Raw genomic sequence first — 26774 nt, 5'->3', positions numbered from 1 at the left:
TTTTCTTAACCTGTGGTATTGTGACTTATTCAGGTCAAATTGTTCAGGCGTTTTAATTATGGATCTTGCAGTGTGGATGAATGCAACCAAATCGTCAAAATAGTCTTTAATGACTATGTTACGCTGTCTGTACGTTTCGGCTAGAAACGACACGATGTGTTGGGGGGGTATCTGTGACTGAGATGCTGATGACTGTGACAGCTCAGTCACTTCCACCTCGTCCTCAGACTCTGACAGGTCTGATAATGTCCCACCTGGATCTTGGGCCTTACTTGCAGCTCTCACGAGCTCCTCTGGATGCATCTCCTGAGATTTCGTTGGGTACTCTGGTACACACTCACGAGCAGACTGGTGCTTACTTTCTTTATGTGTGCTTTGGCAAATGGCTGCAGATCTCTGCGTAGCCGGGGTTACGATTTCTGTTTGTAAGATAGAGCAATGTGTTTGGTCACCAGTCCGCTCAGCTACTGGAGGGGGAACCGGTAGGGCTTCGCGTTCAGGCTCAAAAATGGCCGCATTGTTCGGATCAATGTAGGCTTTATTCTCAGAGCCTGGGAAATCAGTAACATCCTCTTTTCAACTTTGGCGTTCGATATTTTCGTTTGCTGTAAACGTTTTGCCCTCTTTTGCAGAGACAGTGTCTCTGCCCAAGACAGCCTTCTTTATCGCACCATCGGGGCTATTTGTTAGTGGTGCTTTCCGTTTTTTGGTCAGTATGACAAGTTCTTCATTCATGGGTTCGCCAGCAGTACTAGCATCACCAAGTGCCATCTCACTGGGTTTGGGTAGCACCGGGGCGTCGGGAAGCATGGTCGGGGCGTCGGGAAGCACAGTCGTGGCGTCGGGAAGCACGGTTGGGGCTTCGGGTAGCACGGTTGGGGCTTCAGGTAGCATGGTTGGGGCTTCGGGAAGCATAGTCGGGACCTCGGGAAGCACAGTTGGGACATCAGGAAGCACAGTCGGGGCGTCGGGAAGCACGGTCGGGGCTTCAGGTAGCACGGTTTGAGCGCCAGGAAGCACGGTTTGAGCGTCGGGGAGCATGGTTTGAGCGTCGGGGAGCACGGTCGAGGCATGAGGAAGCACGGTCGAGGCGCGAGGAAGCACGGTCAAGGCGTGAGGAAGCACGGTCGAGGCGTGAGGAAGCACGGTCGAGGCGTGAGGAAGCACGGTCGAGGCGTGAGGAAGCACGGTCGAGGCGTGAGGAAGCACGGTCGAGGCGTGAGGAAGCACGGTCGGGGCGTTTTCTTTTTTACAGCCCACATTGGTGTGTCCCAATTTGCCGCACTTCGTACAAGATGCTTTGGGACAAAGCCTTTTAACGTGTCCGAAGGCTCCACAAAGGAAGCACGTTAAGGTGCCTGACGAAGCGTACATTTGATATTGACGATCATTTACCGAAATTTTAAACGAGATGTTTAGTCCTGTATCGTCGCCGCGATCAGGAAGCACCATGAATACTTGTCTCCGGAAACTCATAACATGTTTCATTCGTTCATCCCGACATCCCAGGGGAATCATCGAGATTCGGGAAACAACAGTTCCATACCGGGTCAGAACAGCCATTAACTTATCATCTGTGATAAACGGAGCGACATTTGAAATAATAACTTTAATCGCCGGTGTGTCCATCGGGGAAACCATGACGAACTGCCCACCTTTCAATGACAGACCGGTACTAACAACATCATGCACGAACTTCTCGTCCGACACGAAAACAACAAACTTTTGGTTCATCCGCGACGCGGCGCGGACATTTTCATCGCCGATAACATTCCCTACAGCTAGGATAATGTCCTCGGTAGGAACACCTTCGGGAGGGACACACACGAAAGCATGCTTTCTTGTTAGGGTTTCAAACCCTTCCTGCCATGCACGAACACTCGCCATAACGGTGATGTCTCACCTTTCCACCTTGACCAGGCGGAAAGGACACAAAATAAATAAAGTCGAAATGAAATAATGAATAATAAAGTTCTCACGACGCGAGTAAGGTAAACAGCACCGACGGAGCAGGTAAACTGAACCGAACGGGTCTGCTCTCACCTTTGGGCTCTTCTCTCACTCTCTCTGTCTCAAGGGAGGGAAAGAGGCACAGGTGGTAAAGAAGGACACGACAAAGGCGCGATGGGAAAGGAAGGAATGGGGGGGGGGGGGGGACACAACACAAGCACGGAGCTACAGCACACGAACACCAGTGCACGCCATCTTGCCACGCCCAACACACGAACGGCCAGCAGGGGGCGAGAGAGACAGAGAGAGACAGAGAGAGAGAGAGAGAGAGAGAGAGAGAGAAAGAGAGAGAAAGAGAGAGAAAGAGAAAGAGAAAGAGAAAGAATAAAAATAAATAAAGGAATAAGAAAGCCAGACTGGAGTTTGCCAAAACACACCTGAAAAGGCCAAAATCCTTCTGGGAGAATGTCCTGTGGACAGATGAGACCAAATTATAACTTTTTGGTAAAGCCCATCATCTCTATGTTTACAGAAAACAAAATGAAGCCTTCAAAGAAAAGAACACAGTCAAACATGGAGGAGGTTCAATGATGTTTTGGTGTTGCTGTGGTGCCTCTGGCACTGGGTGCCTTGAATGTGTGCATGGCATCATGGAATCAGGAGATTACCAAGGCATTTTGGAGCGCAATGTTCAACCCAGTGTCAGAAAGGTGGGTCTCCGTCGAAGTTCTTGGGTCTTGCAGCAGGACAATGACCCCAAACACATTTCAAAAAGCACCCAGGAATGGTTCAAGACAAAACGCTGGACTGTTCTGAAGCGGAAAGGAATGAGTCCAGATGTAAATCCCATTGAACACTTGTGGGGAGATCTGAAAACAACAGTTGGGAGAAGGCACCCTTCAAATCTGGGAGAACTGGAGCAGTTTGCACAAGAAGAGTGGGTCAAACTGCCAGTAGAGAGGTGTAGGAAGGTCATTCATGGCTATAGGAAGCACTTGACCAAAGTTATTTTGTCCAAAGGCTGTGCTACCAAATATGAAGTCTAGGGTGTCCATAATTTTGTCAATGCCATTTCTTTTTATTTTCTGATTTAAAAGGATATATTAAGTTCTGAATCAAAAACAAAAGTTCTGTAATATTAACAGTGAAATAAAGAATTGTGGAGACCAAATACTTTTGTCAATTTCAACTTATTTTTAGAGAAAATTGTTAGTTATTTGAAAAATTGCAAGGGTGCCAATATTTTTGGCCACAACTGCAGAGCATGGTTTTGCAAGTACAGCATTATGAAGGCGATTTGTACTCTACAGTCTTCAAGTATAAAATTCAAATTAAATAAATGTTTGAAGAGGTTTAATGGCATTTAAATGAATTAATTCCAGAATTTACCAACATTGACGCAGTGTTTATTTCACCACCCTATCTAACATGTAACATTAGTTATTTGTGCCTGTTGTTTGGGTCCCTTTATGATATCCTTAAAACAGTATGTTTCCTGTTTGGAATGATTTTCCATTTTGTTTGATTGGCATGTATGCGTGATCAGGAAAATTAAAAGCCAAAGTACGGTAAATGAGAAACTTGTCTTCCTATTTCTGTTCCGATTCATGTTCAGAATATAACATCTAAGAACAACTTATTTAAATTCAATCACAATCTGTCGTAAACTGACAAGATGGATGGACGGACGGACAGACGCGAACCCAATGCTTAATCCCGCCTTTCACTTCGTGTGTGCCGGGTAATTGTACATCACACAGACGTATCTTCCCATTCCCCTCTGCCCCCTTTCCCCACAACACAGGCGGCAATTGAAAAGGTGCAGGCCCTTGGGCTTCCAAGCCTGGTCGACAGGTTGTTTTCCTTCCTGGCTGCAATGGAGAGTGAAACTCTCTTCGCTTCACATTCAGTACATGAGCTGCTGTGGGGCTATGAAGACCCTCTCCTGGTTTTCCTCAACAAAATCGCCCCCTCATTGGCTCCAGATACGCAGTTTGGAATTTTTTACAAGGTGAGAGATTTGTACATATCTGGAAGAATTATGGTTGCCCACATAACCCTCTTGAACGGATCAAGGGTGCCCACAGTTAGGTTGTGAATATTTTCAGAACTTAGAATGTGAGCTGGAAACTTCATTTTCTCCTTCATCACAGGGTGACACTGTTAAAGCATTCCTCAATCAGGGCTGGAATATATAATTTGGCAAAGAGTACGGAGACACAATGGCCTAATAGTTTCGAAAGTTACTGTGGGATGTTTAACATTTACAAGCTTTCTGGACTTCACAATGGCCTTCCCCTTAACATTCACGATACCACAAGATTGGTTGGGCAGCTTAATGTACCCTCCAAAGGACCGCACACTCATCGATACAATCACTGGCCTACAAATTGCCAGAAATAAAATTTGGTAGTTGGGCTGGGAATCAAATGCAGAATGAACAACTCAAAGGTGAGTCCACGTTATTGGAGATATCCTGTCGATCCCATTTTCTATACAGTTTTCCCATCATGCATTTCCCAAATCACCAAGCCACTTGCATTTGTGGAATGTGGCAGTCGCTTCATGATTTCCATAAATCCGTATTGTGTGCAGAGGAATGGAAGTGATGATGGACGTTATGATTTCAACAATGGAAAAGGGGATTTCTTCAATTTCTCCAGAATTGAGCGGTGGAAGGGCATGAGGCAAGTGAGGAAATCAGCGGTTATTGCTTTTGACCATGCATTGGGGGATTTACGTTTCACGTCTTTCTTAAACTTTGTGACTTTGCTTATATTCAATACTTTACTAAATTTGAGTGATATAAAAGTTAAATTAATAGTGTATCACAGTACATTTACTATGGTGAATTCAAACAATCAAACTTGATTATCGCTGCTACTTCTTTCATTTACAGCAATAATTGCCTGAGGGGGGCATGGCTGTGCTGCTGAGGTGACGCCCCCTGTAGGTTAGGGCAGGAATTTTTAATTTGGTCAGGGTGCCAGCGATAGCTCGCCGACTCTTCGCGAAGGACACTGTGGAATCTTTAACGAATGCTGGCAGACAATATGAGAAGCCCAATTTAAGGAATTAACATCCATCCAAAAGACAACAGGACAACAGTTTGTAGCTGTGCCAAGATTCAAACCCAGGCTCGACCTAGGCTCAGAGATGAGTGTGTGTTTGTGTAGGCCAGCGTTTCTCAACCTTTGATGGCCCATGGCCCCCCTACCGAGTCGCTTAACATTCGTGGCCCCCTGCCCTTCAATAAAAGATGCAGATTTCGTTTTATGAAATTTATTTACTCAGTCTTAAAAGATAAATCAAAGTAAACATTTTTCTAAGCAATACAATCAATGAGACACTTGCTGTTGGGCTTGTCTGACGAGGCCTCTTATGTCCGGCTCCGTCTTGGACACAGCAAGGCGAATATCGTTCCCAACGTCAAGACGGTTTCTGGACTTCGTTTTAATGGTCGCAAGGTCAGAAAATCCAGATTCGCAAAGATATGTTGTGGCGAATTGAATGAGCATTACGGATGCCTTCTTGCTGAGTAGTGGATACGCATCCTGAACAGACAACCAGAAGGTGGAGAGGTCTTCTTTGTTACTGAAGACCAGCTTCATTGCTTTTGAAACCTTCAACTCTGCCAGCTCCTCTGCTTCGTCTTCAGTAGGTTCAATTTTGGCGTTGAACGGGTCTTTGTGCCACGGAACATCCAACGTTGCATCGTCGAAATACGATTTGAACTCAGCGGAGAGATTGTCGAGATGTCTAGTGATGCAATCTTTGATGCTGACGGGAAGCTCAATCCTCTGCGTCTGCAGGTGCTCGTCCAAGAAAGGAAACGAGGCAGTGGACCCGGCCTTGATTCGTGCCTGCCAGACTTCCATTCTAGCAGACAGTCCGGCAAGCTTGTCTTGAACGTCACTGACTGTCACATCAAGGCCTTGCAAGGACTGGTTCATTTCGTTGAGTCGGCCGAATATATCGGCCAGGTAGGCGAGCATCATGACGAACTCTTCATTGTCGAAGTGGACATGGAGGTTGTTTTCGTTGTCATGATGTGTGAAAAACGAAGTGGACATGGAGGTTGTTTTCGTTGTCTCGCAGGAAGATTTCCACCTCAACCCGGAGTTCATACAGCCGAGAGAGGCATTTCCCCCTCGATAGCCAACGGACTTTGGTGTGGAACAGAAGTCCAACATGTTCCGCTCCCATTTCGTTGGCCAGGAGTTGGAAGAGCTGATGATTTTTGGCCTTCGCACGAATGAAGTTGATCACTTTGACCGCGACGTCCATGACTTCCAGCAAACGAGGCGGAAGAGTCTTTGACGCAAGAGCGTATCGGTGTAGCGAACAGTGGGAGGACGTCACATGGGGCCATTCGTTTTTCACAAGCGTGACGAACCCTCCTCTGACGCCGACCATCGCTGGGGCACCATCAGTACAAATGTGCTTGAAATTCTGCCAACCGAGTCCGTCAGCTTCAAAAAAAGAGTCCACAATAGCTTTGATATCTGCCGCTGTCGTTGTGGTTGGTAGGGTATTGCAGAACAAGAACTCTTCCTTCATCTTTCCCTTTCTCTCGTAGCGAGCGAAGGCGATCAACTGGCTCTCCAGGGCGGTGTCGGTAGACTCGTCTAATTGAAGGCTAGCCTGGAGCGTGCTTTGTTTGATTTCGGAGCAAACTTGACGGCACACATCAGCAGCCATGTCATCAATCCGTCGTCGGATCGTGTCATTAGAGAGCGAAACTTGCTGGATCTTCTTTTTCGCCTCTGGTCCGATCATCAATTCCACCATTTTCTCTGTACATGGCTTGATAAGGTCCTCAGCAATAGTGTGCGGCTTCTTGCACTTCGCAATTCGGTATGCCACTTCGTAGCTGGATTGAAGAGCAGGTTTTTCTTCTGGCCGGAATCCAAATTTGGGAAGTGTCGCTTCACGGTCATATCGTGATCGTTTCGCAGACAGAGCGTCGATATTATCTTCCTTCCTTCCGGGATGCATCTTGTCGCGATGGTTTGAAAGTTTGGAAGGACGTAGTGACGCATTTGACATCACGACCGAGCAGTGCAGACATTGCGCGCAGTCCACGCCATCTCGACTGACATTCGTGAATCCAAACTTGACATAGCTGTCATTCCATTTTCGAGCCTTCGACATCTGAGAAAAAAATTGCAAATACGAATTAATTACTTTTGTAACGGTAATACAGTAAGGTTGAAAATTAGGTTTAGAAAAGTGCTCTGGAGGGAAGGAGAAGAAAGGAAGTAGAGATGTAAAGAAGCAGAAAGAGATGGAGAGAAACTCATCTACCCTTTTTTAGAGAAGGTTAAACTCATCTACCCTTTTTACTTTGACACTATGACTGGAGACTCGTCACCTTAATTGTACATTACAAGCTTCTGCATTCTGAATCGCAGTTTTTCGGCGTCCGCTCGTGGCCCCCCGGTCGAAGGCCCGTGGCCCCCCAACCCCGGTTGAGAAACGCTGGTGTAGGCCATCCTGCCAGCCATATATTTACATGTATATAGAATATATTTACAGCAAAGTGTCATCACAAACACACACACACACACACACACACACTCACTGTCAATATTCGCCTGATTCCGAAGACTCAGAATTCCATGCTTACTACATTTAGTGCGATGTAAATCTCACCAACAATGGAAGAGCTGAACTTTGCAAGGGTAGGGTGGACGAGTGTGGTTGAGTCAACGTGTTGGAATTATCACAGGGGAAAACAGGTGAATGGCTTAATACAGAAAAACGCCTCTTGTGTGTATATACAGACTTGGCATTTAATATGGAATATTTTTTTTTTCTTGACTTGGGTTTACTTTCTTAACTCAGTATATCAATCTGGTGAGTTTCTTTTACATTTTGGTGATTTATTTGTTGAAAGAACCATGTCGCTGATTGTCTGTCACAGCAAGAAGTCAACAACAGGATTATATCACAGGTGGCATGGCAAAATGTACGGACAGGTGCATTTGATGATTGGCTTCACAGTCGGGTATACAAGGGTTGTTGCGTTCTGTATTAGTGGAAAACAACTGCTGCCCATCTCCAAAAGTTATTTCCGCTTCCTCTGGAGATGGTCCGTCAACTCGACAATGCTGTTTGTCATGGAGTGGTGGCTTTACGAAATTACGGCATGAAACAGTGTGCTATTGCTCGGCAGTATGGCATCACTCAAGGTCAGGTGTCAAAGATCCTGAAACGAAATGCTCAGAGGGGTGTCCCTACTCCAATACCAAGGCTAGGGCGTCCCCGCAGAACCACAAGGAGAGATGATCGCCAGCTGCACCGGTTAGTCTGTAATGGCCGTACCAAGTCAGCTAATCGGCTTAGGGCTGAGTGGCAGCAACTGACAAATGTGCCTGTATCCAGAAGGCTAGTCAACCAACGACTGGTTCAAGCAGGCTATCGTGCCAGGCGTCCCCTGAGAAAGCCTCGCCTGACCAGACAACACCGCCAGCGCCGATTGCAGTGGGCCAGAGAGCACCGTCAATGGCAGCCAGGACACTGGAATCACGTGATCTTCAGTGACGAGTCTAGATTTCTGGTCTATCGTCAAGATGGCCGCGTCCGAGTGCGCAGACAAGTGCATGAAGCCTACAACAAAGATTGTATAGTGCCAAGAGTCCAAGCTGGAGGTGGTGGGGTGACCGATTGGGCTGCTTTTCATGCAGGGGGCAAAACTGACCTGGTTGTTCTGAATGGAATCCTGAACCAGTTCAAGTACAGGGCCATTCTGGAAGAAACATTGCTTCCATTTGCTCGTGCAGCCTTTCGAGGAAACTTTGTCTTCCAAGATGACAATGCACGGCCTCATCGTGCTCGCATGATCGAACACTTTCTTGCTGACCGTGGTGTAGAGCATATGGAGTGGCCTGCCATGTCCCCGGATATGAATCCGATAGAGAACTTGTGGGCAGAATTAACGCGTCAAATCGACCACTTGGACCAGCAGCCGACCTCTGTGCATGAATTGCAGCAGGCTATTGTCACTGCATGGCAAGCGATTCCTGTCCAAACCTTGGCAAATCTCGTGAACAGCATGCCTCAACGTGTACGTGCTCTCCTGAATGCTCGTGGGGGTTACACGAAGTACTGAACTGTAATTTTACTGTCCGTAATCCCAGTCGTAATTTAACTTTTGTTTTTGTTAAAAAAAAATTTGGCGAATTTGCAAAATAAAGAGATACTTCTGGAAAACGTACAGAAGTTTAACACAGTACTGTCCATGAATTGAGTTCGATATCAGTTTACATCACTTTCAAGGATCAATTTATTTGCTTCGAAATGTCAAATGTGGTTTTTGTTTCTTTTAAAGGGTCACATTAACAAAATCTAGAATAATTTCAACATAATTCCAATGAACTTTTGGTTCTAAGAGATCTTGAAAAGCAAGTTCACCCCCACAAAAAAAATAATCCATATTAAATGCCAAGTCTGTATATATATATATATATATATATATATATATATATATATATATATATATATATATATATATTGTTACGGATCTCGGGGGTCGGCGCTCCCCTTATCAAGGGGGGGGGGGGGGTTGATCCCCTAGTCTTTTTAGCTGGCCGTCCCGGGTCCTTAGAAGGTATAACGCTCCTTCCGGTCAGTATTAGCTAGGGTCATTGGTCAAAGTTGTCCCAAATACCTACTTACTAACCCGACCGTAAAGCAGGGAAATAACTCCCGCTCGAACCACGGATAAGATGGAAAATGCCGAGCGGTTAGCAATCCGCGATCCGAGCCATTAACAATAAGACTACACCCGATTCTGAGTGGTTCCTAATCGTGCCACAGGTACTCAATTGAGAAAAGACGGATGCGATCGGATGGAGAGGAAACCAGAGTATGGGAAGAACAAAGATGGGTTTATTCACAAATATACAAGAGAAGAGGAAACAAAAGGATGTACAGGAAGAAGAAGAAGAAGAAGAAGCAGGGCAGGGCAGTCTGAAAAACAGTCTTAACTTATTACCCCAGACAAACAGACACACTCACATGGGGATTGTAGCTGGTAGGGTGGAAGGTCCAGGTTGATGGCCTCGGCGATGGGGTCCAGGCTCCGGTCCACTCCAGTCCAGTGCGCAAAACCCGGCAGGCAGCTCCGCGTATCGTTCAACGCGAGCGGACCTTACATATAGCGGGGGGACTGGGATGCTTCGTACGTAATAACTGTACGTTCGCGCCAAACGCTCTCCCTCTCAAAGTCCTTTCAATGCGCGTGCCTCCAACAAGTCCGTACAAGTTCTTTGCAAATGTGCGCGCCTCCAACACCGCATACGTCCTCCGAAAGAAGTCCATTACAATGCGCGCTCTCCCACCAGTCCTTTAGCCACTGCCGTGTGCACGCGAGTCCTGTGAAAGGGCTTTGCGTTCGCGCTTATATCATGCGAGCCAAGATCACTCCGCGCTCCACAGAAGCCACGCCCGTCGGTGATATTACATCATCCCTGGTTGGCTGGTGGGGGCTTACCGGCCACGCCTTTGACGGCTAGTTGACAGGCCACACCTTGTTCTTGGCGTTCCGCCCCCTTTTTCCTCGGGCCTGACCGCATAGTTAATGGCGTCGTTTGAGCAAACGCTAAGGCGGCTGCTGCTGGCAGAGGCGCGTAATGACGTCGCTTGGAGAGGGAGGTTGCAAAATGGCCGGAATTGGATTGGGGACCTACTCTTATTTAATTGATGCAACGCAGATTCAACTATTGGAAACACTGCCTTATCTAAAATACATAATAATGAAATAACTGAGTTCCTATGGTGGCCTACGTGTTGCTTGTGGACTAACTACCTTTAACCTTTTAATAATGGGATATTTACAAGTAATTATTTACACAAGTGTGGGTTCTAAAACCGCAACTATATATATATATATATATATATATATATATATATATATATATATATATATATATATATATATATATATATATATATATATATATAGGTATATTGTTTGTTTGTATACTTTGTCGAGGCTCGTATAAGAGCTAACACATATAACATATAATAAAGGGATTAGGAGAATAGAGAGGGAGAGCGAGGGAAGCACAACAGTAGAGAATATGGACATCAGGAGATCTGTGGAAGGGAGAGGGCTGGAGTACGGAATATGTGATAAACAGGATGGCCACTACAAGGACTCTCAGGAAAGAAAACGGAATTTGAAGGTAGATTTATGGTGGATTAACAGAGGTAGAAAAGATCAAGGTGTTTTGGATGGGGGAAGATAAGAGATGGTGGTTGAACAGCTGTTTTGAAGACATGGAGAGTCCTGGAAATATGTAATTCATATGTGTATGAAATTCATTCATTCATTTATGCATGTGTAAATCAGCTATTGGCTACCAGACATGCTTTTAATTTGATTGATTGGTTGATTGATTGAATTTAAAAATATATAAATTGAAGACCTGAAATATGTAATTTATAAAATACATTTAACTTAAGATTTACACTTGTATCTATCTATCTATAATTCCAGTAATCTCTGTCTGTCTGTCTGTACGTCTGTACGTTTGTTTGTTTGTCTGTGACCGCTGTTTCTCGACAACCACGGGTCCGATATACTTTTAACTTGCCAGGTATATTGCTGGGGACCCGAGGATGTGCCTTTTCAAGGTTTCATATTAATCGGACAATTACTTACCGAGCTATGTCCAAAAAACGATTCAACCAATCAGAGAGCAGCGAACGATCGCGTGTGCCGAACGTGGCGGACACACTCTGCCTCGGATGGCACATTTGAGAGCGTATTCATTTATTTCACGTTTGCAAACTATGTTGGCGCTATGTTGGCGTTAAACGATGTTTTAAAACTAATAAAAACGAATTTGCGATTCATTCGCTTTCCTGCGCGTTTGTGTACGCGATGGCGATTTCTTTACCAAACTCCGGAAGCCGTTCGCTTTGGACCAAACCATTGCATGTAAATAGAGGGGGGGGATTGTCACCGTACTCGCAAGCCGTTCGCTTTGGACCAAACCATTTCATGTAAATAGAGGGGGGGGATATAATTTTAGATATAGATATAGTACGGGCATGCCCTAGTAATATTGAAAGATAAGAAAAACTTGGCATGACTTTGATGTTACTTGAATAACCTTTCAAACCCTCTTTACCTGTTGTGATTGCTGAGGATATAAAAAAGACATGATCCTTGGGGGAAAAAGAGACGTATTTGTGTAACAGATGGACAAAAACGTAGCAATACTCGTGTGAAATTTTTTGGGTGTCTCCAATGGCGTGTATTCCTAAGTTGTTAACGTGTCCATGCACTCGTTTGTTTGGTAGAACCCTGCCCTGGTGGACAAGCCACAGCTGCAACGCTATCAATGGAACCGATGCCACAAGCTTCCACCCATTTCTCTCTCGTAAAGATATCTTGTACATGTTCAACTCGGATGTATGCAGGTAAGCGTCCTCTTTCTGGTACGTCACACCCCGCCATTGTATCCAATTCCCAGTCCGACGGAACGGTGCAGCAGTAACGCACTTACCTTTGATACATTTGGTTAGTGAACCATCTTGTGTTAAAGACCAATAAGCAATTTTTTTCGGCCTCTAGTTATCAAATAATCCAATAATTATGCATAGTTTATAAAGGGATGGGCTTTGAAGATGTTCTTGCTCTGGGTGTAGAAAAATCAGAAAGCAGAGTGGGATAGGGAAGCAGAAGAGGCAAACATCAGTTGCTTTGTGCTTTACCATGCTGTGCCATGCTGTGTAATGCCGTGCCATACCATATCGTGCTGTATCGTGTCATGTCGTGTCGTGCGGTGTCATGGCCATGTCGTGCCGTGCCTTGTCATGTCATGCCGTGCCGTGTCATGCCATTCCGTGTAGTGCCGTGTTGTGCCGTGCCTTTTTGTGTTGTGCCTTGTCGTGCCGTGCCCTGTGGTGCCGTGCCCGGTCGTGCCGTGCCTTGTCTTGCCATGCCATGTGCCGTGCAGTGCCATGTCATGTGCAGTATCATGTCGTGTCGTGTCATGCTATGTCGTGTCGTGCTGTTGTGCCGTGCCTTGTCGTGTTGTGTTGTGCCTTGTCGTGCCATGTTGTGCCATGTTGTGTCGTGTCGTGCCGTGTCGTGCCGTGCCGTGCCGTGCCGTGTTGTGCCGTGTCATGTAATGTCGTGTTGTGTCGTGTCATTTTGTGCCATGTTGTGTAGTGCCGTGCCGTGCCATCCCGTACCTTGCCATCCCGTGCCGTGCCAGCCCGTTGAACTTTCTGTATCTCTGGTGTCTTGTCTTCTATATAAGAGAGCCGTTAGTCTGTGTGTGTCTGTCTGACAGATGCCATTTTTCTCAGAGATGGCTGAACAGATCTTCGTCAAACTTTCAGAGGTTCATCAGTGAATGAATGGGAGTGTTTTAGGCCAAAAAATCTTTTTTTGAAAAAAACAAGTTTGTTTTTTCCGATTAAAAAAAAATTCGCTCTATAGTGCTTAAGCCTTTTTGATTAATGACAGTTATATACAAGTACACATTGGCATAAATAAATACAAAACAATCACCAGACATTTGAACACAAATAATAAAACAATTCCGGAAGTGGTCGATGTTGGTGGTAAGGGTTCTTCTTCTTCCTGAAAGTCATCATACTTAACTCAGAAACGTGATGAACGGTACATTCACCAGCATATGATCCACCACGCGGTGACCCGGATTGCCCCGTGATTTTTGACCATTTTACTTAATTAATTAATTAATTTTAGGGGGAGTGTAACCAGGGTTCGCGTGATAGGAAAATCCTTTGCGTACCCATACTTTTTGGCAAGAACAAGCACGTTTCCATGCAATACACAGCAGAATTAGGTCTATCCTTCTCACCTCTTATTACAACTTTTAATATACAACGTTTAAAATGTGTGTTATGATCTTTTTCCAGGTACAGTCGTGTACGCAACCTATTGGATCGCCAGTATTGGCATTATTTTCCCGGTTTATTTTGATTGTTGAATTTGGTGTCACATCGAAAACAAACTTTATTGAAGAACTGCGTGCCCAGTGTGGATGTTCCGGGTCATTTTAGCCTTCACGGGAGAACGGGTTACTGTTAAATGGCCCTGATTTGACAATTGCCGTATCTCACGAGGTAACCCGGGTTAATCAATATGGCGGCGTCACGGCGTAACCCGGGTTACCGCGTGGTGGATCATATATTGAACAAAAAGGTAAAATGATGATTTGACATTTGTGATGGATTCTGATTTGGATGTAATTCCTTTCCCATTATATTTGCCCTCATTTCAAATATGTTAATGTTTATTTTTTGCTTGAGCAACACCAGGTACTTCAGCTATAAACACTTATATACTTTACTCAGGGTACAAGTACAACTTTGTCTGGGGGGTAACATAGGCTATGTGGCTGTGGCCTCATGCGGGGGTGTGGGGGACCGGGAGAGGGACGTAAATTCTCTATGTAAATGTGTACCGTGTAGCGCCACCTGGTGATGGTGACAGAGGGTATTACAATTTCCTTTTTTACCTGAGCAACACTGAGGTTAAAGCACCTTTTGCACTGGAAATTTTTTCCTCATTCCCTTCCTCGTCACCCCCAAAAACGGAGGAGCCTGTCAAAGCCACCCCTCCCCCAAGGATGTATATGTAGTAAATCTTTCCCCTACCTCTCCCCTCACCGTCCCCTCCCCTCCCCTTCCACTCTCCCCTCCCTCTCTTGCTTCCCCACCTCCCCGGCAACGCCGGGTACTTTTACTAGTCTTTTAAATAAATGCAAGTTTAGACAAAACCTGTCGGTCAGTTTTACATCTATTTATTAAAGAACCTTTGGGTTGTGTGACAGTACACATGTGACATTTAAGAGAATAGGAAGTTCAAGACCACAATTGGAGAAAGAAAGAAAAACTGATTGGTATGGTTCCTTAACTTTTGCAAAATCTTATGAACAATAGTAAGAGTTTCACTTCAAGCAGTAGAGCTGAGTGCATGAGAACATGCATGGGGAACTCTTAGGAGAATCAAGCTGTATTTGGTTCAAAGGTTTATTTTGGGTCTTGGCTTTTTGTTGATTTTAAAGCTTGAATATGATAGCGAAATAACTAAGCCAGGTTCATGGGCATGATGGGGAGGTTGTGAAGGTTGAGAGAGCTCTAAGCCAAGGATTACATCCTGCATGAGTTATGCGGTTGAAACAAGTGCTTCCTCCTGTTTGTTGTAATCTCTATTTCCATGTTTAAGAGGGTGGGATTGAGTCCTTCCAAAACCCAAAGTAGACACCTTCTTTTTTGGATCACGTTTTCAGGACCAGGTTGTGATGTTTTGCTCAGGTTGTGACTGAATTCCGGATAGCCTCCAATTTTCTGGAACTTTGACTGACTTCAGATTGTCTGGATGACTCTATCTCACTCTTGACTGGACGATTCTGTGTTACTCCTGAACGGACGACTCTGTGTGACTCTTGAACGGACGACTCTGTGTGACTCTTGAACGGACGACTCTGTGTGACTCTTGAACGGACGACTCTGTGTGACTCCTGAACGGACGACTCTGTGTGACTCTTGAACGGACGACTCTGTGTGACTCCTGAATGGACGACTCTGTGTGACTCCTGACCGGACGACTCTGTGTGACTCCTGAATGGACGACCTTGTGTGACTTCTGAACGGATGACTCTGTGTGACTCCTGAACGGACGACACTGTGTGACTCCTGAACGGACGAATCTGTCCGACTCCTGACACCAGTGTGTGTTGTCACCTTAACAGTTGGACGGGAAGGCTCGGAACCACAAACTGAAGTTATTGTTTCTTGACGTTGCTGGGAGGGGAGAATGAGCTTTAAGTTGTACTGATGTGATTCCAAGTGCAAATTATCAACTGTACTTTCTCATCAGGTCGCTTGGCATTGCAATGTGATGCTGAATTATTAAAAATCCAATTTACACACCGTTTTTACAATAATGCGCTACTATGGGAAACTTGAGGCTCGTAGAGTCCTGTGAGTATTGAAAGTGTTCACCGTCATGGGAAATATTTTGCAACCAATATGTCAATCGCAAACGGAGACGATAAGTCCTTTAATATCTAAATTATAAGTTTAATATTTCACTCACAAATAGTGGACAGAGGTCTTATCCTTGGGGAATTGCTCAAAGGAAGTTTTATGGGGTTGGCAGCAAGCTTGCTTTGCCCAGGCCTGTACCTAACCCCTTCCCCCAAAAGATAGTCTGCCGCAATGTCTAGGTAAAGGTTTACATCAATATGGATACCGTCTGGGAAACTGTTTAATGAGCTGCTTCATGCAGTAATAATATTTAACTGCAACTTTGAGAAACATTGTATGTTTAATCATTTACTCCCAAGAGATTTTATTTTACTTCTGTGGGTCTAACTATGTCTGGCAAGACATTGTGACTGATGTCCTGTTCATGGCAACCGTGGCCTTTTACGCTGTGGAAGTTGTAATATGAATGTGGTGAAGGTGCATCTATTAGATTAATAGGATAAACCATGGGATAGGCAAAATGAGGGTTATCAACCATTTTGCATGTGGGAGGAGTCACGTTGCGAGGGAAGTGTGCACGGGGGAAATGCAGGCACACGAGTCAGTGATTTTCCTTTTTCTTTGCAGATGCGAGGCTCATGGAGGAGCAAGGTAGATCTGACAGTGGGAGGAACATCAAGGGAATGAACGAACAGCATAAAAGGAAGGGGAGAGGAAAGGAAGCACCAAAACTAGCAATTAAGATGGTTGGGTTAGGAAAGGTTATTGTGGGTAATTATGATCATGAGACAGAATTGGGAATGACAGGAAATGGTGGTGCAGTGCTTGTTTGAAGCCTTGGAGGGAAGAGTGAGATAGAACAGCCTCTGGAAAATAGTTCCCTCGATGGGAGAAGCAAGGAATAAAAGAGTTGAGGTGTGCAGTTAGCCTGGATTTTGCAAGATAAATAAGGAGAGGGTTACTGGAGGAATACGTGCATCTGGAGTAGATTGGGAGGGTCGGAGGAGTGAGACAGCAGAGGGAGAAACAATGGAGAAAACTCAGAGAGTGGGCTGCTGTGCCTCCCTCACACCTTGCTCTGCTTCACGCCATGGAAACCAGGGCCTTCAAAATCAATGGAATGTCCCGCGCGGAGGCTGAGTCCATGGGCCTATCACTTTCCCATCACAGAGAGGTCGATGATATTTCTGTCTTCTACTGCCCCCTTTCTGGTCTTGCACCTTCTGCTCTTTCTCTGTCCCCCCACCCCCATCCCCTCCCAGGTTTTCGCAGGGCGCTTGTGGTCCACCATCAAACCCCTTCTGGTGAACCTTCCAAGATCCAGAATCATTGCTCACCTCCACTCATTTGTCCCTCTTTTTCCCCTCCTGGGGAATCAACTTCTTCATTCTCTTTAATCCCACTCTTATTTTCGGGTCTTCAAGACAGCTGTTCACCACCATCTCAGATCATCCCCCAGCCAAAACCATAATATTTTGTACCCCCATTAACCCTACCTCCACCTCACCCCCAAGACCATCTCCTTCCAGATTTGCACTTTTTCATTCCTGAGAGTTTGCTTCTGCATCCACCTGGTCCCGCCCATTTCTGACTTGTCCAAGTCGCCCTCTATTTTGTCCTTCAACCTGGGTCGTTCAGGATTTTGTCCTTCAACCCTGCGTTTGATGTGTCCAACTCTTTCTATTGTTCCTTTTGTTCTGTTGCATTCTGATCAAATCAGTCTAGCTCTTCCACGAGGCTTGACTTTGAATTCAAGAAATAATAATAAGGAAGACGTGGTAGAAAACAGAAAGACTACCAACGTGACAGCAAATATTGTGCTTTGGTGCAATCGCAGGAGATTACAATACTTTTGATAGTTTCAGATTCCACGAAATCTTGGAAGGCAATGCCATTCTGCGGCACCAGCACATAGCGGAGAACCTACTCCATTGAGCTGCAGACAAAGAAAGCCTTGAGACTGAGTATCTCTGATTTTCCAAGGAAGACCTGGACCAATCAAGGATGCCCAGTTGGAGGCCAGCTTAGCTATGTGGTCGGCCCAGGAAAGGTCATGGCTGATGGTGAGGCCTATAAGGTCAAGAGACCGATCCTCTTCAGTGGATGACCTAGGAAATAGGTGAGTTTGTTTGATGATCATTCTGGAACGATAGGGTGAGACTGTGAGAATTTTCAGGATTGAAGGATATGTTGCATTTATCAGGCCAGTGTCTAATAATTTCCAGATCAACAGATAGAGATACAACCAACCACTGTATACCTAGCAGAGGATTGGTGTACTGTATGATACAATGTGAAGTCGTCTGCAAAAAGGAAGAGAGGGTTTTCCAGAACATTGAAGAGGTCATTTATATGGATGATGAACAAGGCGGGCCCCAAAAAATTGCCTGAGGGAGCTCCAGCCTCCACTGGGTAAGGGGAGTAGAGGGTTCCATTCACGGCAACACATTGACTGCATGATTGGAGGAAATCAGAAATCCAGGAATGAAGACTGAATGTCACAGGCAGAGAGCTTGGCAAGCATAGCAGGTCACCAGACTGTGTCGAATGCCCAAGATATGTCCAGACAGACAGTCCTAGCGTATTGTTTGAGATTGAGGGCATCCAGCCATTGCTAAGAAAGGAGCAGAAGCATGTGCAGAATTGAGTGACCGGGACGGAATCGGAACAGGATAGAGGGGAGCAGACGCCAAAGAGAAAAATGACAAGGCATCACCATTATTGCTGGTTTGAGAAATCATGGTGAGAAAGCAAGCATCTTGACTGCAACTGCCCCCTGATAGGATTCAATGTGCCAGGGCCTAGAGGATGGATAGGATAGCTGCAAATGGGATGGGATAAACTGGTGCATGAGAGCGAATGTATGGAAAGTTAGTCATGACTATGTTCAGGAGAAGGATGTACCAGTAGTAGAAATTCAGATTGAGGAGTTTACAGATTGGGTCAAACTTAAAGTTGCAGAAGGCCTTTGATGCAATGCAGCCAGGATTAACACACTGACACTCAGAAGGGATGCGAACTCAGAAGGGCAACGTAAATGAACAAAAGTTCGGAGTAGTGCCTAATTAAATATTTCCCTTTTTTCTCACAAATATATGATACTGCACGTATACTTTCGTTGTGCATTTATATTGCCATTTTATTATAAAAGGCGAGTGATCCCAATGATTTGTATTCATTGAGAATCCTGCAATGAAATGATGTCTCTGTTATTAATTTCATTTCCCCTGGCCTCCATCCTCCGAAATGCTAATTGTATAGGACACTGTGCCATGCCAGTCTGATTTTTTTTTTGTTTCCGTCTTTCGTTACAGGTCGGTATATGCTACCTATGAACAGGAGCTAACAGTGGCTGGCTTGTGGGCTTTTCGTTTCACCCCTCCCGCCTCCGTTTTTGCCAATGCGTCAGCCAACCCGGCCAACGCTGGCTTCTGTACGCCAACTGGAAATTGCCTTGGCTCAGGAGTACTCAATGTCAGTGTCTGCAATCAGGGTACAAGACTTCACTTGGATTAATATAATATATTATAGTATATTATAGTAGGCTATATACCATAAGCACAGGCTAGACTATTTTAAAATGCAAAGTTAAAACTAACCTGTTTAGGGTTAAAATCGAATATTTTTCAAGTATATTGGTCGGTTGCGTTTGTTTTTCTGTTTGTTTGTCACTCACCTACAAGTCACAATTCTAGACAAATCGTCATGAAACGTCAAGTTGTAGAGGTCGTCACAATTGAGAAGCGTATTGATTTTGAGGTCAAAGGTCATCTGGAGGTCAAATTTCTAAAATCGCCATTTCTCATCCGATCGGTTTGAAAATTGAACAGCATTTGTATATTGAGTCACTAAATTGGGAAACCAACTATTTTTGAGGTCAAAAGGTGAAAGGTCAAGTCAAAGTCAAACTTCCAAAATCATCAATTTTCATCCGATTGACTTGACAATTTAACAGCATTTGCAGAGTGCCTCCCTGATTTGGGAAACCAACTATTTTGAGGCTAAAAGGTCAACTCTTGGTCAAACTTCTAAAATCATCAATTTTCATCTGACAAATCATCACTTTTCATTCTGTTGACCCAAGCTTTGATAAAGATCGTCAATTTTAATCTTGATGAAATGGACAATTTGCTGGATCAATGGCAACTTTTTTTGGGAGGGGGTGGATTTTGCAAGTATCGTGCTCTGCATGATGTCTTCTTGTTATTCTGTCTCTCTGTTTGTTTTTCACTTGCCTACAGGTCACAATTCTAAACCAATCGTCATGAACCTTCACTAATCTGCAGAGGTGGTCGTCACAATTGAGAAGCCTATTGATTTTGTGGTCAAAGGTCATCTGGAGGTCAAATTTCTAAAATTGCCATTTTTCATCCAAATTAATTGAAAATTGAACAATACTTGCATATTGGGTCACAAAATTGGGAAACCAACTATTTTTAAGGTCAAAAAGTCAAAGGTCAACTCAAGATCAAACTTCTAATATCAATTTTAATCTGAAAAATCATAAATTTGAATCCGATTGACCCGAGCTTTGATTAAGATCGTCAGTTTTTATCATAATGAAATGGACAATTTATTGTATACATGGCAAATTTTTTGGGGGGTACGTGGGGGTGGATTTTGGTAGTATCGTGCTCTGCATGCCGTCTTGTTTTGTTTTTGTTCTACCAGGAGCACCCATCATCATGTCTTCTCCACACTTCTACCAAGCTGATCCACGATATGTGAATTCCGTGGAGGGCTTGAAGCCCAACAAGCAGAAACATCAAACGTTCATTGATATTAACCCTGTGAGTTCCACTTCCCAGATACTTTAACTCGCATCTCTACACATCTGCACAGTTCTTCTCTGATAAACAAAATGGTAATTCAGTGTTAAAGTGAGGAATGGCTTGAAAAGATGACGATGACGTGAAGAAAACATATTTTGTGCTTCCGTTAAAACAATGTCCTGCGGTGTGTTGTGCCTGTTCCAGTACATAGGTTTCCCTGTGCGATCTGCGAAACGTCTACAAGTGAACGTGCATGTACAGAAATGGTCTCTTGTTGAGTACGTACCTGCGCTCACCTCACACCGCATTTATATTGTTCATCTCCAGAATGAGCTAACAGGATAGCTCAAAGGTAGTGTTTTAATCTTTGAGCGATGTCACCTGGGTTTGATTCCCATCCTCCGTGTGCTTCGCAAGTAGCACGTTGCATATGTGAACCTGTCGTCCCAGGAGGCTTTCCATCTGCTAGCATTTGCTGGTGGATGTTGAAGATATCGCGATATCTTTCAATAAGACGAGACCACTATGTGCTGAAAATTCCTGCTGTGATCAACCGATATTGTGGGATGAAATTGATCATATCCTTTCAATAGATATTGGGCATGGGATCTTTTATGTTTACAAGTATGCAAGCAGATGAAATAGACAGCTTAATATCCCTTCTGAAGGGAAACTGGTGGACAACGATTTAAGAATGCATGGAGTATGAAGGTGAGAATTGCATTTGAATAGGAGACAAAGTCTCAGCGGATGTAGAATGACTCCGAGTAAAAATGGGCGAGATAATTAGGTAGCGATGGACCGCAGATTTGAAGGCCTGGAGGGAAGATCTTCAGACGAGAGACTCAGAAAGACAGTTAGGTCCGTATGCACAAGACAAGAGAGATCAAATTAGTGGAGATGAGAAATTAAACTCAGACATGGGGAAAATAACAAGGTAAGCATTTGTAGTAGAACATATGTGACCTAGTGGAGGTGGGGCTAGGGTGGTAGTCAATGATTGAGCACAGAAAGTAGAAGGAAGAAGACCAGATTGGAGCTGGAAAACGACTGCGAGGTGACCAACCTGCGAGTACTGAGTGAGAAGTCCACCCTGAGACTCCACCTGATCCTGTCATGAGATGCCAATGACATGGAGGGCTTGAAACTCAATGGCCTCAAGTTGGGCAAGATGGGATGCAGCAGCCTTAGCAAAAAAAGGGCAGAATATACCATGGCACTTGAGGTGAAGCCCTTGCATGTTGACGATGATAGACTTGATAGAGGAAGGATTGGCCCTGGGGATAATTCCAAGGTGGCAGCCATCTTTGGAAGCCAAGTTGAAGATTTGGTATTACCAAGACAGGGTATAACGGATCATGACCAACCTTAGACAGGTCCTCTATCTGTTACAGGGTAATGTTGGTTCAGGCAGGAGGTGACAGTACTGGCACATAATGGCCTAGTCTATTGTATGGCTTCATGAGATATTTGTTGACGTCCAACAGCAGATGTTAGTATATGGATCACCCGGCTTAACGTCTTTCCAAAGGACCACTCATTGATGCGACATTCTGCTTACAAAATAAGAGTGACATTTTATAGTTGGTTCGTGAATTGAACCCAAACCAAAAAGCTTAAAGACGAGTACGTTACCTTTGAGTTTTCTCTATACTATCAGCCCAATATGATAATTGGTAGACGTGTAATTAAAGTGATCAGGTGATAAAATGTATTTGCATCCCTTTGTTAAATTCACAAGGATTCATTAAACACATCCAAATGTGTGATGCATTTTATTAAGCCAGCCCCTACAGGATAGGGCTCAGCTTATACTTGTTGTAGAGTTTGTTTCTACTATTAGTGCCCCCAATTTTAATGGTACCTCAGAGGTTTTTACACCCCCTCATCCCTCAAGGTATTAAACCGTCATTTAGGTTGTTTTTTTGTTTTGTTCTTTTTTTATCTCCCAATGTCTGTCGAGTCTCCTCGGGCTATGATGGCGGTGCCATCATATTGCCTTTCTATGGCTGGTACACACAGGTAAGTGTGTGGTATAGACGGGGGTCGCCACTTCTCTCCGTCTCTCTGCTGGCCGTTGGGGAATTCACCCTCTCCCACCCGTGCTGTTGGAGTCGACTGGACTCTCATCCACCAGATGTGCAGAGCCATCTGCCATTTAAACCGCATGGCTGCGGATCGTTACCCTGGTAAGGGGGGCTGACAGGACCTACACCTTGCCCACAGGTGAACTGGGATTATGCAAGGCAGGGGCATCCATCTCACTGAGGTATCAGAAGACATCCGCTTCCCCAATGTCTGAGCTGTATCTCAGATCCGGCTGGGATTTTCAGAATGAAATTTTGCATCAATAATGGGAATAAATAGTATGCGAGGTTGACATTTGTTTTTGGTCTTGACCTAATTTTTAAGGCAATGACCCTATAGATATTTTAACACTTTTCACCATAACTCGACTGAGGTTTGTTTGATCAGAACATAATTGCCGTTTCTAGATAGCCTAGGCACTAGAGCAAGGAACATTGACACTTATTTTACATCATACCCCTCCGAGTTAAAGGTAAAGGTCAAATGGTGGTCTGAAAAAAAAAACATTGGGTGAAGTTCAAATGGCGATCTGAGGAAACCCCACATTTCTTCGTCATTGCTCAATTTATGCAAATTCGGAATCTCAAACACCGCATGGCCTTCCCAGACGATTCTGCATCATAATACTTTTTTGAGATTGTGGCAAAAATTGTGATTGTGACAAAAAAAACAATAACACCTTTTTGATGATAACTTCAATAATTTTCCTCCAATTTTCAGGATGTTGAGTTTTATGGATAGATTTTTTTTTTCTCTTCTGGTGAAACATTCTGGTGAAACCTAACCCTAACCCTAACCCTAACAACCCTAACCCTAACCCTAACAACCCTAACCCTAACCTTAACAACCCTAACCCTAAGAACCCTAACCCTAACAACCCTAACCCTAACCCTAACTACCCTAACCCTAACAACCCTAACCCTAACCTTAACAACCCTAACCCTAACAACCCTAACTCTAACCCTAAGAACCATAACCCTCGTAGATGTAGATGGGGACACATTTTCTTAATTTACACTTTATTCCGAAATACCAAATTTAGTCCTAAATTTTAGTTATAAATGCTAAATGCTAAATTTCAGGTCAGGTCAGTCTTTTGGGACTGCCACTGGTAACATGTATCCCAGTGCTACCTGATGCATGGTCAAGTAGCTGACTACCCTCACTGGGATGCCAGTGGAAAGGGTGACTGTGATACCCTCCCAGGACCAGAAACAACACCTGACAAAGGGTGGATGAGCTCCCAAAGGGAGCCAACGGCCATCCAGTAAGGAGATGGTGTCTCCTAGATGATGGAGTAGGGAGGTCAGTGGTTTAAACCCCAGCCGAGTCATACCGACGATTTTTTAAATGATACGTGCCGCTTCCTTGGTTGAAAATCAGAATTTAAAAGGAAAAAATTCCTCCTGATGAAATGCCAAGGTGAATTCTGTGAGAAATGCGGCGCCATTGTTATGACGTCGCTGGTACTTAGAGTATCCCACGAAGTGAAGGCAGTGACGGCATTTCCCCCAAGCTCAGTAGCTGTGTTAAGTGTTTGTCTTGTCAGTATATCTGTGTGAGTGTGTGTGCACTCATGTGGCACCATTACGAGCCTTAGACAATGTATTAGAAAAAGTAAAAAAAAACTTTTAAGTTCAAGATGGATCATATGGCATTCCAAAAACAATATGGCCATACTTGGATAATGGGTGCTTGGGGATGCTTACCCTTGGTGATTACTTCTGGTTCATATTCTGTTTCTTCATTCTCAATGATTGCTTCTACAGGGTGACCCTCAAATAGGTACCTATTTTTATTTATTGAATACAACAAGCACAAACAACTTTACAGTTTAATATGGAAGAGTTTGAGTAATGCTTGAGATTTTGCTTATTACTCAACATGTCCACCTACTCTTTCGATAAATGTCCGGAGATGTTGAACGAAATAGTCCAAACCTTTTGCACCGATGGCACCACGGGATATGCCCTGAACAGCATTGGTGATGCGATGCCGTAGCTCATCCAAGTTTGTGGCCAAATATCACGGGTGGTCCAGCCCGGGGATCTCGGGGGCCACGTAATGCGTCCACCATGGTGGATCCATTTATCGGTGAACGTTGAATCAGGGCAGTCACAAACGGCTCGTTCACGAAAGAGTAAACAAACGATAATTGAAATAGAAGGTGGGCATGTTTAGTACTAAACAAAACTTCCAACTTCACTCTAATTGTTCCATATAAGTTTCAGTCGGAAGGTTGTGCATGCTTGTTGTATTCCACAAATAAATTGGGTACCTATTTTAGGGACAACCCTATCCATGACAAACCAGATCCCCAACATGAAAGCTAACTTTTGTTCTTTTTCACCAACAGGCAAACGGGAAACATAAGGACCCTCGTGTTTCCTGTGATGTTTCTCAGTGAGGTGAGCCCCCCCCCCCCCCCCCACCCCCCAAATGCTCAGCTTTCACTCACAAGGTGATCAATGTTGCTTTACGACAGTTGCTTTCAAACCTGTCGATGACTCGACGAAAAACAAAAAAAGGAAAAGAAAAAGTTCCCTGTGTAAAGAAAAAGAATTAACAAAAATAACATTTCCAAAAACTTGCTTGTGCTTCAAGGTCATCGGTATTTGTTTGTATTAATACGGACGTAATCTTTCAACATTGTCTGCTTTGTCTGCTTGCTGTATGGAATGTCTAGTTTGCCAGTTTTTCCTGTATTTCAGAAGTCTGGGCATTGTACATGTCTTGTACTTCATTCCACGATTATTAAAATGGCAGAAGTTACGATGCTCATTGTAATAACGACAATAATACTGAACAATATTGCACTTGGAGAGTTATTACAGTGCATTCAGAAAGTATTCAGACCCCTTCACTTTTTCACATTTTGTTATGTTGCAGCCTTTTGCTGAAATCGTTTAAATTCATTTTTCCCTCATCAATCTACACTCAATACCCCATAATGACAAAGAGAAAACAGGATTTTAGAAAGTTTTGCAACTTTATTAAAAATAAAAAAACTGAAATATCACATTGACATAAGTATTCATACCCTTTGCTATGACACTTGAAATTTATCTCAGGTGCGTCCCATTTCTCTTGATCATCTTTGAGATGTTTCTACACCTTGATTGGAGTCCACCTGTGGTAAATTCAATAAATTCTACTCTGGCTGAGCTCCAGAGATCCTGTGTGGAGATGGGAGAAACTTCCAGAAGGACAACCATCACTGCAACACTCCACCGATCTGGGATTTTTGGCAGAGTGGCCACACGGAAGCCTCTCCTCAGTGAAAGACACATGAAAGGCCGCTTGGAGTTTGCAAAAAAGCACCTAAAGGACTCTCAGGCTGTGAGAAACAAGATTCTGTGGTCTGATGAAACCAAGATTGAACTGTTTGGCTTCCGTCTGGCCACTCTGCCATAAAGCCCAGATCGGTGGAGTGTTGCAGTGATGGTTGTCCTTCTGGAAATTTCTCCCATCTCCACACAGGATCTCTGGAGCTCAGCCAGAGTGACCATCGGGTTCTTGGTCACCTATCTTACCAAGGCCCTTCTCCCCCGATTGCTCAGTTTGGCCGGGCGGCCAGCTCTAGGAAGAGTCCTGGTTGTTCCAAACTTCTTCCATTTAAGAATTATGGAGGCCACTGTGCTCTTGGGAACCTTCAATGCAGCAGAGATTTTTTTTGTAGGCTTCCCCAGATCTGTGCCTCGACACAATCCTGTCTCTGAGCTCTGCAGGCAGTTCCTTCGACCTCATGGCTTGGTTTTTGCTCTGATAAGCATTGTCAGCTGTGAGACCTTATATAGACAGGTGTGTGCCTTTCCAAATCATGTCCAATCACTTGAATTTACCACGGGTGGACTCCAATCAAGGTGTATAAACATCTCAAAGATGATCAAGAGAAATGAGAGGCACCTGAGCTAAACTTAAAGTGTCATAGCAAAGGCTATGAATACTTATGTCAATGTGATATTTCAGGTCTTTTCTTTT

The 26774-nt window shown here is 44.3% G+C and overlaps 1 protein-coding gene across 2 annotated transcripts in view; it reads left to right on the top strand.

The window, feature by feature from the left end:
• The window catches only part of SCARB2 (scavenger receptor class B member 2), a 101704-nt gene that overhangs the window by 40504 nt on the left and 34426 nt on the right, over positions 1-26774 (top strand). For both annotated transcript variants that reach the window (XR_013622533.1, XM_078772745.1), the window contains exons 4-10: positions 3755-3961; positions 4546-4637; positions 12265-12384; positions 19248-19426; positions 20605-20723; positions 20910-20983; positions 25150-25201. Coding sequence is in view for 1 of the 2 variants with exons in the window: in XM_078772745.1 (XP_078628871.1) it covers positions 3755-3961; positions 4546-4637; positions 12265-12384; positions 19248-19426; positions 20605-20723; positions 20910-20983; positions 25150-25201 (843 nt within the window). In the remaining variant the exon portion in view is untranslated. The remainder of the gene's footprint in view (positions 1-3754; positions 3962-4545; positions 4638-12264; positions 12385-19247; positions 19427-20604; positions 20724-20909; positions 20984-25149; positions 25202-26774) is intronic.

Source organism: Myxine glutinosa, chromosome 2 (genome assembly GCF_964187855.1).
Source record: "Myxine glutinosa chromosome 2, kmMyxGlut1.1, whole genome shotgun sequence".
NCBI lineage: Eukaryota > Metazoa > Chordata > Myxini > Myxiniformes > Myxinidae > Myxine > Myxine glutinosa.
The sequence above is the reverse complement of the archived record's forward strand: the minus strand, read 5'-3'. Positions and strand labels throughout refer to the sequence as shown.